The sequence below is a fragment of the Hemitrygon akajei genome, chromosome 14, assembly GCF_048418815.1.
Source record: "Hemitrygon akajei chromosome 14, sHemAka1.3, whole genome shotgun sequence".
Taxonomy (NCBI): Eukaryota; Metazoa; Chordata; class Chondrichthyes; order Myliobatiformes; family Dasyatidae; genus Hemitrygon; species Hemitrygon akajei.
Genome location: NC_133137.1, coordinates 19,452,552 through 19,468,457, shown reverse-complemented (window position 1 = coordinate 19,468,457; position 15,906 = coordinate 19,452,552). Strand labels below are relative to the sequence as shown.

General features: G+C 37.0%; 1 protein-coding gene and 1 long non-coding RNA gene across 4 annotated transcripts in view; one reads left to right on the top strand and one right to left on the bottom strand.

Moving 5' to 3' along the window:
- The window catches only part of LOC140738341 (uncharacterized), a 23,017-nt gene extending 14,618 nt beyond the window's left edge, over positions 1-8,399 (top strand). Inside the window, exons 2-3 of the long non-coding RNA XR_012101352.1 lie at positions 3,997-4,102; positions 5,318-8,399. This is a non-coding gene — a long non-coding RNA (uncharacterized lncRNA). The remainder of the gene's footprint in view (positions 1-3,996; positions 4,103-5,317) is intronic.
- Positions 1-15,906, bottom strand: part of zcchc8 (zinc finger, CCHC domain containing 8) — a 21,095-nt gene extending 5,189 nt beyond the window's left edge. The window contains exons 1-13 of one of the 3 annotated variants that reach the window (XM_073065551.1): positions 15,610-15,906; positions 11,530-11,572; positions 11,064-11,138; positions 10,849-10,954; positions 10,682-10,759; positions 8,189-8,292; positions 7,265-7,330; positions 7,093-7,153; positions 5,762-5,892; positions 5,300-5,442; positions 4,622-4,746; positions 3,578-3,664; positions 468-582 (exon numbers count right to left, since the gene is read on the bottom strand). In XM_073065551.1, the coding sequence (XP_072921652.1) occupies positions 468-582; positions 3,578-3,664; positions 4,622-4,746; positions 5,300-5,442; positions 5,762-5,892; positions 7,093-7,153; positions 7,265-7,330; positions 8,189-8,292; positions 10,682-10,759; positions 10,849-10,954; positions 11,064-11,138; positions 11,530-11,572; positions 15,610-15,784 (1,309 nt within the window). In that variant the 5' untranslated portion in view covers positions 15,785-15,906. The other 2 variants (XM_073065552.1, XM_073065553.1) reach the window with 2 other exon arrangements.

The following is a 15,906-nucleotide window of genomic DNA, read 5'->3' as shown; positions in this document are numbered from 1 at the left end:
AACTACACACTGTAATATGCAGAAACAGTTCAATGAAATTAAAGTTTTCTCTCATTATACCGGCTATATAAATAGTACAAGAAACTAATAAACACAATGACAGGGATGAAAATACTAGATTTTCATTAAGCATGCCCAAGCACTTTTAGAACCAGAACATTCTTGGTTCTACCATGAATGCCCACAAGAAAATGACTCTCAGCGTAGTATATGGTGTCATGTACTTTGATAATAAATTTACTTTGAACTTTGGGAACAGGCACACAATAGGAAGGACTTGTTTAACTTCCAACTAGGATCAAATTGTAAAGTTTGATTTTTGTACTTTCCGTCAAACCTACACCAAAGAAAAAAAAATCAGAATATTTGCAGAGATGAAGCTTTTGTCTTGATATTCTTTTTTTAAAAAGAGAACAAACATTTTATCATGTTTTTGTAGTACAATATGAAATATTTAAGTACTGTACCTGAATCAATATCCATGTCATAAGCATAGGTATCTATTTTTTCAGACTTGCGCTTCTTTATACCATCAAGGTTTGTGTCTACATCTGAGCTCCTTTTGTTTGAACTGTGTTTAGTCTAGGAGGAATAAAAATTGCCAGTTCATACACAAAATAAATACTTCTACTTTATGTTGATGGTTCAATGTGGTGATAGCTTTAAAAATGCACTGTGCCATGCTACAATTCCTCCTTGTTTGTAATGCCTCAGCATGTGGTACTTCTATTTTGAGGCTGTGCCCTCTGCTCCTAGACTCACCCACTACAGGAAACATTTCTCCACGACCACTCTATCTAGTCAATATTCAATAGATTTCAACAAGATCCTCCCTCGTTCTACTAAACTTCAGCGAGTATAGGTCCAGCACCACCAAACACTCCTTATACGTTAACTCCTTCATTCCTGGAAACAATCTTGTGAACCTTCTCTGGACCCGCTCCAATGTTACCTCATCTTTTCTTAGATAAGAGGCCCAAAACTGCTCACAATACTCCAAGTGTGGCCTGACCAATGCCCTATAAAGCTTCAGCATCACATCCTTGCTTTTATATTCTAGTTCTCTCAAAATGAATGCTGACATTGCATTTGCCCTCCTTACCACTGACACAACCTGCCAGTTAACCTTTAAGGAATCCTGCACAAAGACTCCAAAGTTCCTTTCCAGGCTAATTTACTTTCTTCGGCCTCTGTCCCTTCTTAAAGAGTTGAGTGACATTTGCAATTTTTCAGTCCACTAGAACCATTCCAGAATCTAGTGATTCTTTGAAGATCACTACTAATGCCTCCACAATCTCTTCAGCAACGTCTTTCAGAACCCTGGAGTGTATTCCATTTGGTCCAAGTGACTTATCTACCTTCAGACCTTTCAGCTTCCCAAGCACTTTCTCCTTAGTAATACCAACTACACTCACTTCTGACCCCACACTCAAATTTCTATCATGCTCGTGTCTTCCACAGGGAAGACTGATGCAAAATAGTTATTAAGTTTGGCTGCCATTTCTGTGTCCCCCATTACTACCACACCAGCATCATTTTCCAGCAGTCCGATATTTACTCTCGCCTCTATATATCTGAAAAAAACATTTGGTATTTAGTCTTTTATATTATAGCCATCTTACCTTCATGTTTCATCTTTTCCCTCCTTGTGGCCTTTTTAGTTGCCTTCAGTTGGTTTTTAAAAGCTTCCCAATACTCTTTCTGTTGATTTTTGCTATATTATATGCCCTGTTTTGATTTGCTTCCCTTGTCAGGCATGGTTGCCTCATCCTCCTTTTAGAATAATTTAGAATGTATCTATCCTGCACCTTCTGAATTTCCCACTAGAAACACCAGCCATTACTGTTCTACTGTCATCCCAGCTAGTGTTCCCTTCCAATTAACTTTGGCCAGCTCCTCCTCATGTCTCTACTTCCCTTTACACCACGGTATATATCTGACTTTAACTTCTCCCTCTCAAACTGCAGGGTGAATTCTATCATATTATTATCACTGAAAGGGTTCCTTACCTTAAGCTCCCTAATTAAATTTGGTTCATTACACAACACCCTATCCAGAATGGCCTTTTCCCTAGTTGTCTCAGCCTCAAGCTACTCTAAAAAGCCATCTCAGACACTTTCTATAAATTCCCTCTTGGGATCCAATATTAATCTGATTTTCCCAATTCCCTTGCACATTAAAATCCCTCATGACTATCATAACATTGCCCTTTTAACATGCTTTTTCTATTTCTCACTGTAATTTATATCCCACATCCTGGCTATTGTTCGGATGCCTGTATAAAACTCCCATTTGGGAGTTTTTCCTGCAGAAAAGAACCACAGTTTCTTTGATCTCTCTCTATCACTCACAGTTTAGTTTTCCCTCAAAGTGAAATAAAACTCTTCATTTGTGAAAATCCACTTCCAGTAGTATAAATGGAAGTATTTTAGAAATATTGCAATTTATAGTATAGAAATAATGAAAAATATTCTACACTAATTAGAATACTACACTAGGCAGAAACACTTGACAGTATTTGAGACACTCATTATTATTTTTCTTTATACAAATGAACTGTGTCAAGTAATATTAATTTACCTCAATTTATGTGGGAGAGGACGTGGAGAGGATGTTTCCTATAGTGGGGGAGCCCAAGACCAGAGGAACCAGCCACAGAATAGAGGGACATCCATTTAGAAAAGAGATGAGGAATTCCTTTAGCTAGAGGGTGATGGATCTGTGGAATTTATTGCCATGATGGCTGTGGAGGCCAAGTCATTGAGTATATTTAAAACAGAAGTTGACAGATTCTTAATTAGTCAGGGTGTCAAAGGTATCAGACATGATGGCATTGCAAAGCAAACTCCTATGTCTTATGGTCTTATGAATTCATTATTTACTGAATGCATCACAAATGGTTATGGAAGCAGAATCCATAACGGCCCTAATAGTATATAACAGGAAAATTTGAAAGGATGTGGTGAAAGGATAGGAGAACAGGATTAAGTTAATACTTCTTTAATTGCTGACATAGCTGTGATGAAGTGTCCTTCTATACTTATAAAATTCTACGAAACATTTTTACCCAATTTACTCGAGATTATTTATCAATATATTCAACATTGTTTATTGATACAATTCAGTGAATGCTCTTTCAATGACTAGTGCTAAGCAATTTTTATCACTCATGAAGAAATATTAAATGTGTAATGGTGATGCCAAATTCACAAAATCTAATGTTGTACAATGTTTGCTTTATCAAAAGAGGATAAGAAAGCAGGCTATAGAATCCTGTATACATCAAGATAATGTTTCTAGGAGTTGGCTGGACTCTAATCCACACTTTTCCACAGAGATGTGCAAATTACACTATCTGGCACCCCAGAATTAACACTTTTGATAATTTTCTTTGAGGATGCTGCTGAGATCTGAACTATATTAAGCTTGATCCCAATTGCATGGCAACTTGGTCATATTTTGTTTATATTTTGTTACTGTGAATTTATAATTTTTGGCTTTAAACTTAAAAATATCTACATTAGTAGTCTGACAAAGTTAAAAAAAGGGAAAAAGCATGTGAAATCTTAAAACTTACTGCAAAATAATTAGCATTCAATTGATGTGCAAAGTGTTCCTTAAGATGATGAGTTTGCATTGGAATTGAACCGTATTGTCTCCATTCCTGGTGGCAAAGATATAATAAGCAATAAGTGAATAACTATCAGTAATATCTTGTTGGCATTCATATAATCAGCAGATTAACCAGAGATAAAGCAATTATTATTGCAGTTATAACTTGAGGATTGCAATAGTGATGAAAAATAGTTATGCAGTAGCAGGAAAACAACCAAAGGTAGCTACCAAAACTGTTGAATTTTATTATATAGCTTTCTTCTGTAAGCTGTTTTAAACTTTATTCACTGAGTGTTAGAAATGATTAGAACTTTCACAGCTGATACCCTCACACTTGCAGTCAATCATCAAAGGTTGTGTTTCATATTTCTGTGTTCAAAGATTTGACTACAAACCAGGGTCCTTGTTGAGAGAAGATACTGAGAAAACTATACTGCAAGTTATTTTGCAGAAAATTTGTTCTGAAGGACTGCTAATGCACAATCAGGTAGGTCATTCTGGGTCTAAGTGATTATGATAATTAAAATAAATAAATAGCAAAATCAAAATTTGAAATAGTACAAAGGATATAAAATAAAAATAACTTTAATTCTAACACTGTTAATGGGAGAAATGTAGAAGGATGCTACCACTTAAACCTTGATCCATGGGGCCTGTACTAGCTCAGCTGATGATAGATTATTTAAGTTTGGCTCTGGCTACAGGGACCAGAAAGCACAATTAAGCCTGAAGCACAGAGAAAAATATAAACCAGGACCCGCAGACCAGGAACTGGCTTTCCATAATATCCATGTGTTTCCTATTGCAAATAAAAAAAGGCAATGACAAAATTGTGAAACTCCAAAGTCAAAATGACTGTCAGCATTGTCTTGACTGAAAATAGTTGGTTAATTACCGAAAAAATCAAAATCTAACTAGTTTCTCAGTATATATGGGATAGCTCAGAGTAGACTAAATATGGTGAAAGGAGGGACATAAATTGGACTATTGCAAGTGCAATGCTTACATCTTGAATCCCTTTTGGAATGACAGCATTGAACCCCGCATAATCTATTAGTTTACTTGTGTCATAGGAAGGAAAGTGAGCTTTTGGATGTTGTTTGTCATGCTCCATTTCACCATCACTTGTATCTATAAATAAAAGTAATATGACAGTTAAAAAAAGTTAAACTGTGCGCATCATCCTTAAATTTAGAAAACAATACAGATCCTTCCATTTAAAACTTAACTTAAAAAGCTAGAATGTTTTTCTTTATTGTTGCAAACAGTGCAATAAACATTGTTTTTATGTTTGACAATTGGATGTAACAATATAATGTCAAAGCAATTCTCTGGCTGACTCATTTCATAAGTTTTCCTCATTGCTGTCCATATTTTATGTACTGAATAAAGAAAGCTAGATTATAATTCTGATACTAAATATGTATTTAACATATCTAATAGAACAATGAAGAATCAAGCGATGGTAATACCATTCATCAAACCCTTCCCACAGAATGACTTAGAACATTAAACAGGCCAAGGTTCCCCCCCTAAAGTCTTTTAATAATTATAAGTTTAAAATATAAATTTACCATATAGCAATGAAAAAGGAAATGGTGCCATTTATCGGGAAGTGCTACGAAACCAACAAATACTATTCTTAATCAACATGTTTACAAAGTTCAGATTTGCAATACTTCACCTTTTCCATCATATAAAGCAAGACCCGAATTCTCTTGCTGAGTCTCCAGCAGCCAACCTGGTGGATAACCCAACTGACGCATCCGGTAGATAAACGGTGGAAGTGTTTCATCTGTCATCCCAAGAGCTTCTCTGAGTTCTGCACTGCAGAAGGTAAGATACACAACATTATTCAATGCTATGAAAAATAAAAAAAGGTGTACCATGGCAACAAGCAACTCCAGGAGAAATGAAGGTTCATTGTTGAGCTGCTAATTATATGACTTCTATAATTATAGCAAAATGCAAAGGTATGCTAGTAAAAAAAATGGTTTTAGACATTCTATTTCATAAAGCCAGTTATTTATTGAGAAGGGGAATGAGACTACTTTGAGAGTTTTAACCGAAAATCCACGAAGGCACAATTCACCAAGTGGCCTCCTCTACCATGATCCTATTACGAACTAATTTGTAAGTATTTTACCTGATAATACCTGGTTTGAACTTTTCAAACCTCTCTGCATGATACCGCTGCTGAGATCCTGAATGAGGTGAATCACTGGCCATTGCATTGAACTCTTTTCTTTTCTCACTAATACGAGCAAGATCACGTGGCTATAAAGTTAATTAAAAGATATGATTGAGTTATTTTATGCTGTTATGCAAGAACTCTTCCCAAAATATTATAATGCCTTTATATCCTGACAAATGCTGGAAAATGATAACAGGTCTCAGTTAACTTGCTATTAATCAATTCCTCACATGCAGGTATGATTCATGAAAATGAGAAACAATTTTCAAACCAAACTGATCACATCTTAACCCTTTAATAACATCTGTATTTTCCATTTGGGTGAACCGATAAATTAACCTGGCACAGAGTATGATGCCACATGTGGCCTAGGAAACACTGCCTTTACTGAAACTAGTGATCAAGGTCACAATCTGTTGTTCCATACCATACAGTTCTTTCATCACAAAAACTAGAGAAGAAGGCCTCTGAGAAAAATCATGGTTTGTGTTATTTTAAATGTCGCTAACTTAAGCACAAAGAAAAAAATATGGTATATACTTTCATGTCAAAATGTCCCAAATCACTCTACATCCAACTTGCACAAAGCACATTAAACAGGATGGCAGATGTTCAAGGAGGGAGAATTGAATTTAGAAAAAATTCCCTGCCTTTCCTAGTGTTGTTGAGGCCCTTTAAGTCAACCGAAAATGGTAAATAGGCCGTAATTTTAATTTTGCCCTAAAGCTCATTATGTTTAACAAAGCAGTATCTTCTCATTGAGCAACACACAAAAATATTGGAGGAACTCAGCAGGTCAAGCAGCATTGATGGAAGGGAATAAACAGTCAATATCTTGGCCCAAGATGTCGACTGTTTATTTCCTTCCATTGATGAGCTTTCTGACTCGTTGAGTTCCTCCAGTATTTTGTGTGTGTCTGTGTGTTGTGTTGCGTTGCGCTGCGCTGGATTTCCAGCATCTGCAGAATCTCGTGTTTATCTCCTCATTGATTTGTCAGTCTACAAATTATGCATTCCACTTCTGGAATTGGGTTCAACCCACAAGTTTCCAGCTTAAGCTTAATATGAATATGACCAAATATAACACTTAAGTAAGCTGTAATTGAGCTAAATTGTTAATACAGAAAAATAAATTAGACAGATACCACAGAAGCATCACTTTTAAAGTAAATTAAGAACTGTTGAAATAATCAGCATTTAGAATTTTGACTAATAGATTACCCTGATTTATGTAACTGCTACTCATTTAAACAAGATTTCATTACAAGTCACAATGATCTTACCTTTGGACAATCTTTTAACTGATGTTCTGTTGAACCACAGTTGAAACAACAAGGTTTTGGCCTATTTGATACACAAGATGTTTTTGCTGCATTAATCTTGTATTTCAAAGTCCTTTGCTATTGTACTTCAAATTAAAAACAAGTACAATGAACTCCTCACACTCGTACATACCTCTTAGCTTTCATTTCCACTTCCTGTCCCTCCAAGGATACAACTTGAGCAAAAACTTGCTGATATCTTTGCAATTCAGTCAGGAATTATTCACTTCCAGAAAAATGTACTTTAAATAAACTTATTTATAGTTATTAAATTACAGGGTATTTTAAAACTGAACAGGAAGTCAATTAGTTATATAAAAGGTATGGACAGACTGAAATAACTGCACTACTGCCCTAATCTGGTAATTTTCTGTGAAAAATAAAAATGGCTCTATACATCTGGATTGATGGCTACCTCATTTGCTTGCTCACAATTTTATTTCTCCACTTCAATCTGTAATATTCTTATTGTAGAACATTAAGGTTGCAAAACACAAGAAAATGTTAACTAAACAATCAATCTCAACCTGATATAATTTTAAATTTTGAAAAGAATTAATATAATTATATGAAGTTCACTTCAATTCTGTTTCATGCACCTAGTCAGAAGATCAGGAACGTAGTTAAATATCTGAAATTTCCATCTTCAAATTACAGCTATAGTTGCTTTGTAAATCTAACTTCCAAATGTGAGAAACATTTTACTACACGTTATCTTGATGCTGTTCCTCTCAGCGCCTTGTGGCATATCAGGTGGCCACCTTGCCATTTCTTTAACATTTGTCTGTTTTTTGTGAGGCTGAGTTGCTAGCTCAGTGCTCAACCCAGCACGGATGGAAAGCATGCCAGCCAGATTCGAACCAGGGACCACTCGAAGTCCGGTGCTGATGCCACTACACCACTGGCCAGTGCAAGTTATCATACATTACTTATATATTCCATATGTCTAGTAATATATTATTTGGTTATGTTTAAAAATCAATTCAGAAGATAATGTTCAAATAGGCATTGAACAAGTCAAATTATGTAAAAGCTTTTCATTTAACATTTAGGATACTTGGGTACTTCCCATCCATTTGTCAGCTGTGGATTCTCATTTAACAACGGCTGCCCAAGTTTGTCAAGGCAAAAGCTGGTGAAGTACTGAACACTTCCCACAACCTACGTGAAAACAAAGATTTATAAAAGTTTCATATACTTACGTGCATTGTGTATGTAACATAACAAAAAAAATGTTGTTGAAAAGTAATAAAGTTGCCATGGCAATACTTGGTATATTAATACTATTATTCTACAAAGGCATTCAGAAAACCTGCAGACACCAAATTAGATCTGATGTTAACAAAGACATCGCTCTTCTCTTATAATTCACTAAATTTTAGAACTCGAATTCCTCTTGCAAAAAGGACACCTATATAACTCCAAGTCGCTCTGGGTGGGGGGGGGGGGGGGTCTCTGAGCAGCTGCAGAAAATTCTTGAGGGGGAGGCTGAATGACATAGGTAGAACAAGAGATGAGGACCTGCATAATGAGTTAAAGGAATTAGGTAATAAATTAAAATACAGGAACTCAAGGGTAGTGATCTCTGAATTACTTCCACTGTTACATGCTAGTGAGAGCAGAAGTAGAAAGATAGGCTAGATAAATGCATGGCCAAGGAGCTGTACAGGGTACAAGGATTCAGGTTCTTGGTCATTGGGAATTCCTCTGGGATAGAGGTGACCTGTAAAAAAAAAAGGGACAGGTTGCACTTGAAAAAGGGGAACCAATATCCTTGCTGGGAAATTTGCTTTTACCTCAAAGGAAGGTTTAAGAGAGTAAAGTCAGTGAGAAGACAGGCACATGCATCAGTGAAAGAACGCAAGCCTAACAATCAAAATAGCAATGTTTACAGTAAAAGGGCAGATAGGACCACTGTTTCAAATTGTATCTATTTCAATGCCAATAGCCTAATGAACTGAGAATGGACTGCCTTTCCGGTCAAGATGGCGTCAGCCTGCAATGCTCCCGCAGTCGAAACCTTACAACCAGATAGCTCATGATAACAGCTTTCTTACTTCCTTTTATGTCTGTTTCTCACCTTAAATGTGTTTCTGGGACTGTTAGAGCTTGTGATTTACAGCCTAGAGATCATTTGAGTGATCCTGCACTTTGCTGGCTCCAAGAAGATTCCGTGAAGCAAGCACATACATGGACTGCTTCGATGCAAAGAAACTACGAGACAGGGTGCAAGCCAATGTTTGACTCTGTTTCATTTTTCAAACTGTCCATTAATAGCTGATTAAAGTGTCAAGGAAGGCTGGGACATCAAGGCAAATGCAGAAGGCGAGCGAGCATTTCAGCACCCACTGCCTGCCTCTTGATTGCTGCCAGAAAAGGAGTCTGTGAGCGGCCTTTTGCTGTGTGGCTTCCTGCGGCAGGCGGATAGGTCTCTCTGCCTTATGTCCCTCTCTTTCGATGAACGTCGGAGATATTGGAGGATGGTATCGTGGTTCTGTGTTTATGGATTAGACTATTTCATTTATGGACTGTGGTCATTTTCAGAGTTATGATTTTTATACTGTTTGTTTTTTTACTGCCTGTCCCTTTCCATTTTCCATGCGAGGGGAGGGTGTTTGGGGTTGATGTTCTGTTAGTTTTTTGTATGGAGGAAGGATTGTTTTATGGAGCGTCAATGTTCCTGTTCTGTTTTGTGCAGGGGAGGGTGGTTTGGGAAGCTGATCATCAGAATGCTGATTACAGGGATGGGTGGGTTTGATGTTCCTCTCTTGAATTACTTGCATGTTCTTTCTTTGTTTCGTGGCTATCTGGAGAAATACAAATTTCAGAGTTGTATATGGATACATGCTTTGATTATAATAAATAAACCAATGAACCTTTAGGGACTGGGATATAACAGAAATGTAGCCGAGAGAAGGGCAGGACTAGCAGTTCAATGTCCTGGGATACCAATGCATTAGGTGTGACAGAGGAACAGGTAAGAGTGAAAGGGGTGTTGCCTTTTTGAAAAGGAAGAACATATAAGTGAGTGGTAAAATCTGTTGGGAGTTATGGTAGTACAAGGAGAATAAAATTGGATTTGTGTAAACTGGTGCAAATGTTTCTAACTTAAAAGAACCACGATAAGATCTACATTTAAATAACATGCAAGTTGCAGGTCCAGATTTTGCAGAGATATGTTTCACTATCTTTTATACCGTAAGAAATGCTGAAGAATTTCCTCCATTATTATGGAAATAATAGGAACAACTTCATAATCATCTTACCACCTCCGGGATAGTTACAAATCCTATCATCTGACCAAACTCAATTCTGTCTTCATTAATATCAGTTTACATTTGCTAATGAAAAGCAGGTGCTGGAACTAAACAATTTGACCCAATATATGTAACTAAGAAGTACGGTTGCTAATTTCAACATAGCTACTTTAGACAACATCAGTTAACTCAAGACACACCAATGATCAAAATTGAATTTTCCAATGTAAATGACTCAGAAAGCATGACTTAAGTTCTGAATAAAGCAGATAAAATTTGGATTTGCCACTTACATGAAATGCCTCTTTTATTTTCTTTCCTGTATTTAAACTTTGTACTTGCAGTTGCTCTTCTAACAGCATACTTGATGGCTGTAAAGAAATATATTTCTTTTATACATATTTCAAGAAAAAACAATTAAGAAAACCTGCCCTATCTCAAATTATTTCAGTCTATTTACCTGGGGCTTCACATTAAATGATGTTTTTTCAGGATCACTTTTCATTTCTTTTTCATACTTTTCTACCAAACCTGTGATGAAGTCTTCAATTTCTTGATGGAACTGCCTAAAAATAAAGTGGGGGACATATCAGACCAGCTGGTATCAAAATGGAAATGCTGTAACAGAAAGCAAGAAGAAAATCTTGAAGCTTTGATGCTTAATTGCAAACTTACTTTGAAATATTGTTATTCATAAATAAGATCTGAACCATTGGGCCATCTGTTTTGGAGTCGTTCACAACTATTTTACTGCCACAGATGAGAAAAGTTAGAAGTATGATGAAATCCTTTAAAACTTGGAAAATAAGTAATCTTTTACAAAAATACAATATGTAAACATTTTTTAGTCACATAAATCATTAAACTTAATTTATTCTGTGTAACACATTACTTTGCATAAATATGGCAATCAAAAAGGTTAAGATTAAAAAACTAAAATCTTTAAATAGCAAAGATAAATTTAGAATATAGAGCTGGCCAATTATTTATATGAAATTTAATTCATCTATGGAGATAGCATTGTCAGCAATTGAAAAGATCTTTGTAATATGATTGATTACTAAAGAATTACAGAAAACATTATAAACACATTATCTAACATTACAAGCAAAATTTTAGGTGCACTCAATATAAATTTTACCTTGGATGGGTTATTAGGTTCAACTTCCTCTTAAGTTCCTGATGTTAATTGACTTAAGGAAAAGACTTAATACATAGAGAATGTGATTTCCATATTAAATTTTGTTTTCTCCACACTAAACTTGAATATCACAGAACAGCAGTATGTTAAAATTTACCCATAGCTAGTGGTTTGCTATTCAATGTGACACATATGTAATTGCTGTAATGTTCCATTTACTAAATAATAGTATAAATCTTTACTTTGTTAGTAGACCTCTTTTAAAACTTTTATCACCAGCAGTACACCGGCATTTAAACCAAAGCAGATTTGATGGGCCAAATAGCTGCCTCAATGATTCGACTGTCTTTCCCAAAATTAATCACAAACATATAAAAGTACAATTTAAATTTGCAGCCAATATTTGCATATACAATACATGTCAAACTGGTTTATAAACAAGTTCTGTTTTTACAGATATTTATTAGTCAGATTTGTCCACAAGTCAGAAAACACACAAAATCATTTTCCACAGTAACTGCATCTCCACAGTACAGTAATGTACAGTGTTGATAGGGCCAATTTATATCAACATTTATTTACTGTCTTCAAAAACATGTTACAATCATCCAGAATCAGAACGTCCCATACTCCTGCTAGTTTCAATGGGCTTGAACTATCAGTGCACAAATATCATTTGAAGCAATTAATTTCCAAAGCAACTCACGGGATTTCCTGCGGTTAAACCAGCAGCCTCTTCTTAAGAAACCATGGTGTCTGATCACTGCAGGGTAATTACATGTAAACAGGATTCTTTTCAAGACTGGTTCTTGTTTAATTTTAATGATACCTATACTCATTGTTAGTGAGGGTCCCATAACTACAGGAGGGCCTGTGACTCTTATCTATCAGTGGAGAATATAAAATTCCCATAGAAACCAAGCAAAATAACCCTCACTGTTTTAAGACATAACTACTCATTCTTTATATAGCACCAATGCATGTGCTGATAAATTTTCATACTTTAGTAAAGGGTGAGGGATTAACCCAAGGTTATCTCATACTCCTTTAGCCTAGCATCAATAACATGCCATGCCCACTACCAAGAAATCAAAATAATTCAGCACTTGCTGAACATGACTTCTAATCATTGTGAACTGTCAACAGAATAATGTACTGAACATTTAGAATTTAGTGGCCTAATAGTTAATGGAAAAATCATCCAGAGATAAATCTGATTCTCACTGGGGTTGCCAATTAATTAAATCTGAAATTAAAATTCATATTAATCACAGAACTACTGAATTGTACAAATTTAAAAAAAACACATGTCTAGCTCACTAATGTTCTTCAGGGAACAAAACATGCTGTCCTCACCCAGGTCTAGATTGTATGTGACTTCAGAGCCATCAGTGTGGTGTGGAAACTCTCTGTTCATGACTGGAGACTCATGTGCATTATAACTCTGGGCCATACAAGACCGTAAGACATTAAGTGCATTTGGGCCATTGTGTCTGCTCCACCATTCTACCATGGCTAATTTATTTCCCTTTCAACTCCACTCTCCTGCCTTCTTCATGTAACCTTTGACATCCTGACTAACCAAGAACCTATCAACCTCTGCTTTAGATATACCCAGTGACTTGGCCTCCACACAATTCTGTGGCAATGAATTCCACACATTCACCACCCTCTCTTTGGCTGAAGAAATTACTCCTCATATCTGTTGTAAAGCGAAATCCCTCTATTCTGAGCCTGTGGTCCAAGACACTCTGAATATTGGAAACATCTTTTCCACATCCACTCTACTGAGGCCTTTTAATTTTAAGAAGGTTTCAATGAGATCTCTCCTCATTCTTCTCAAAGCCAGTGAGTACAGGGCCCGAGCCATCACTTTCTCTTCATCTGTTAACCCTTTCATTCTTGGGATAATTCTCGTAAATCTACTCTGGACCCGCTCCAGTGCCAGCACATTCTTTCTTAGACGTGGGCCCAAAACTACACACAATACTTCAAATACGTTCTGACCAATGGCTTATAAAGTCTCAACATTACATCCTTTCTTTTATATTCTGTCCTCTTGAAATGAATGCTATCAGACTGACATCTTCTTATCCTGTACCCAAATTATCTGTTTTTTAAATACTCAGGTACAACGGAGTAGGTCCTTCCGGCTCTCTGAGCCACGCACCCCAGCAACCCCCCCCCCCCCCCGGAGTTAATGCTAACCTAATCTCAGCACAATTTACAGTAACCAATTAACCTACCAACCTGAACATCTTTGGATTGTGGAAGGAAACCAGTGCACAGGAAACCCACGTGGATACGGGGAGGACGTACAAACCCCTACAGGCAGTGGTAGGAATGTCCAACGTCACTCAAAAATCTATGCTTGGCTTTAGTATTTTTCACCTCTTCTTGTTATTAACAAGTATCACTCGAGGGATACACACTGAATGCTGCAGGAGCTCAACAGGTTGAGCAACATCTATAGAGGGAAAAAGGGCAATCTGGACTCAATGAAGAATCATGACCGGAAACAACAATTGTCTATTTCTCTCCATATATGCTGCACAACTTGCTGAGCTCTTTTGGCATTTTGTACATTGCTCCAGATTTGCAGATTCATGTGCCATCATTTGACAGAAGCACATTGGTTTCCATATGTAGAAGACCTGTGATCAACTTCACCCTTCAAACACCTCCAATTTCTCCTAATTGTCAAGACAGGTGACTTGTCATACACCATTGGATAACGAATCTAAATTTATTTCTACATTACTTAAAAGTAAAACTATCACCACTGACTCCAAATGCAATCTCCATTCCCTAGCCTTCAACTTCTGGTTCAGTAATATCTACAATCCTGATGTCATATCTGACCCAGAGAATCTCCAAATCGCATATTCATGCCACCACAAAGACTGCTTAGCTACATTTGCTTTATATCACTAAACTTCACAGAAGGCTTGGTTAGGCTACTACAGAACACAAATTTCTGCCTGTGATGCCACAAGACTTTTTCTATTTCATGCAAATACAAGATCATTTAAAATCGATTGTTTTGTAATTCATTTCAAATTCTTTTCATCCACCATTCAGTTAGTATCACTTACATTTCAAAATGATTTTTAAATCTCCCTCCCCATAGTCTAACCCCTCAATCTCTCAATCATTGTCAAGCCTTGCTACCCTGTAGACATCAGTCTTCCTCCAATTCTACAATTATCTCACCATTTAACTGGCAAGTTCCCTTGCTTTGGAAATCCTATTGTAATCTCTCACACTCAATGCCTGCTAAAGAATCTACCTCTTTGACCGAGGTTTAGGTTATCTGCATCTCAAGTTTTATTTGAGAACATCCCTTAGAAAAGTCTGGGGAGATTCTACCCTACTAAAGATGCTGTACCAGTTTAAATTATCTCTAATCACTCGCACTGACGCCACATTTGCAATGTAACAGCAAAACAACAATGTAACAAACTCCACCACAATTGTTAGAAAGTCTGGGGTAAATTATTTCCAGTCATACATTCTACGGATTAGCATTAGGTAGGTGCATCAAATGTTATTTAAGAAACCAAGTATATCAATTCTGCAGTTTTAATAAGGAGTCTTTAAATTATAATATTTCAACAAAATGTCCCACGGAATTTATAACTATTACCTGAATGGATACATCCATTGTCACAGATGTACTTACTCGTAAAATGGATTGTTTGCCTCACTAGATAAACTAACACAACAGCCACACTGTACGGGCGAAGACAAAAAAAAAACGAATGTGTAATAGTCGGATACCCGAGAAAATTAAAGCTGCACACATGAGACGCACTGTAGGCCTGCGTTCTGGGCCTATCCGGTGAAGCCGAACAAGGAAACGAAACCATAATCAAAATGTTAGAGGCCAATTATGACAATCAAACAGGGCGACTACAAAAGGGCAAGAGCGGCGAGGAAACGAGTGGCTGCGGTGAGAGAATGCCGTTAAACGGCCACTGTGCACCGTCTGCTTTGCGCGGCTTCTCCAACACGAGCCAATCGCTCCTCAGGCGCCCCGTTTGATTTTGCGAAAAGCATTTCCCTTAAACAGTAGGATATTCTCCGCCTTCAGGTAGTCCACACTTTCCTCGCATTCTTGAAGCTTCTTCCTCATACCCGCCACATCTTCCACGTCCTCAAAACTGTTGAAATGAATGTGCGAAGGTTTTGAATCCTCAAACTCCTCGAACAATTTACGGTCCCCGAAATCTAGTTCCATCCTCTCAGCAGCCATCTTGTCACCAGGCTGCGTGACGTTGCCCGCCCTGTCAAAGGGCGAAGTTCAGGGTTCACGCGATTGTGCCCTGGACAAACGATACCGGAGATCGGGAGTCGCTGCTGGAGTGTCGGGGTTTT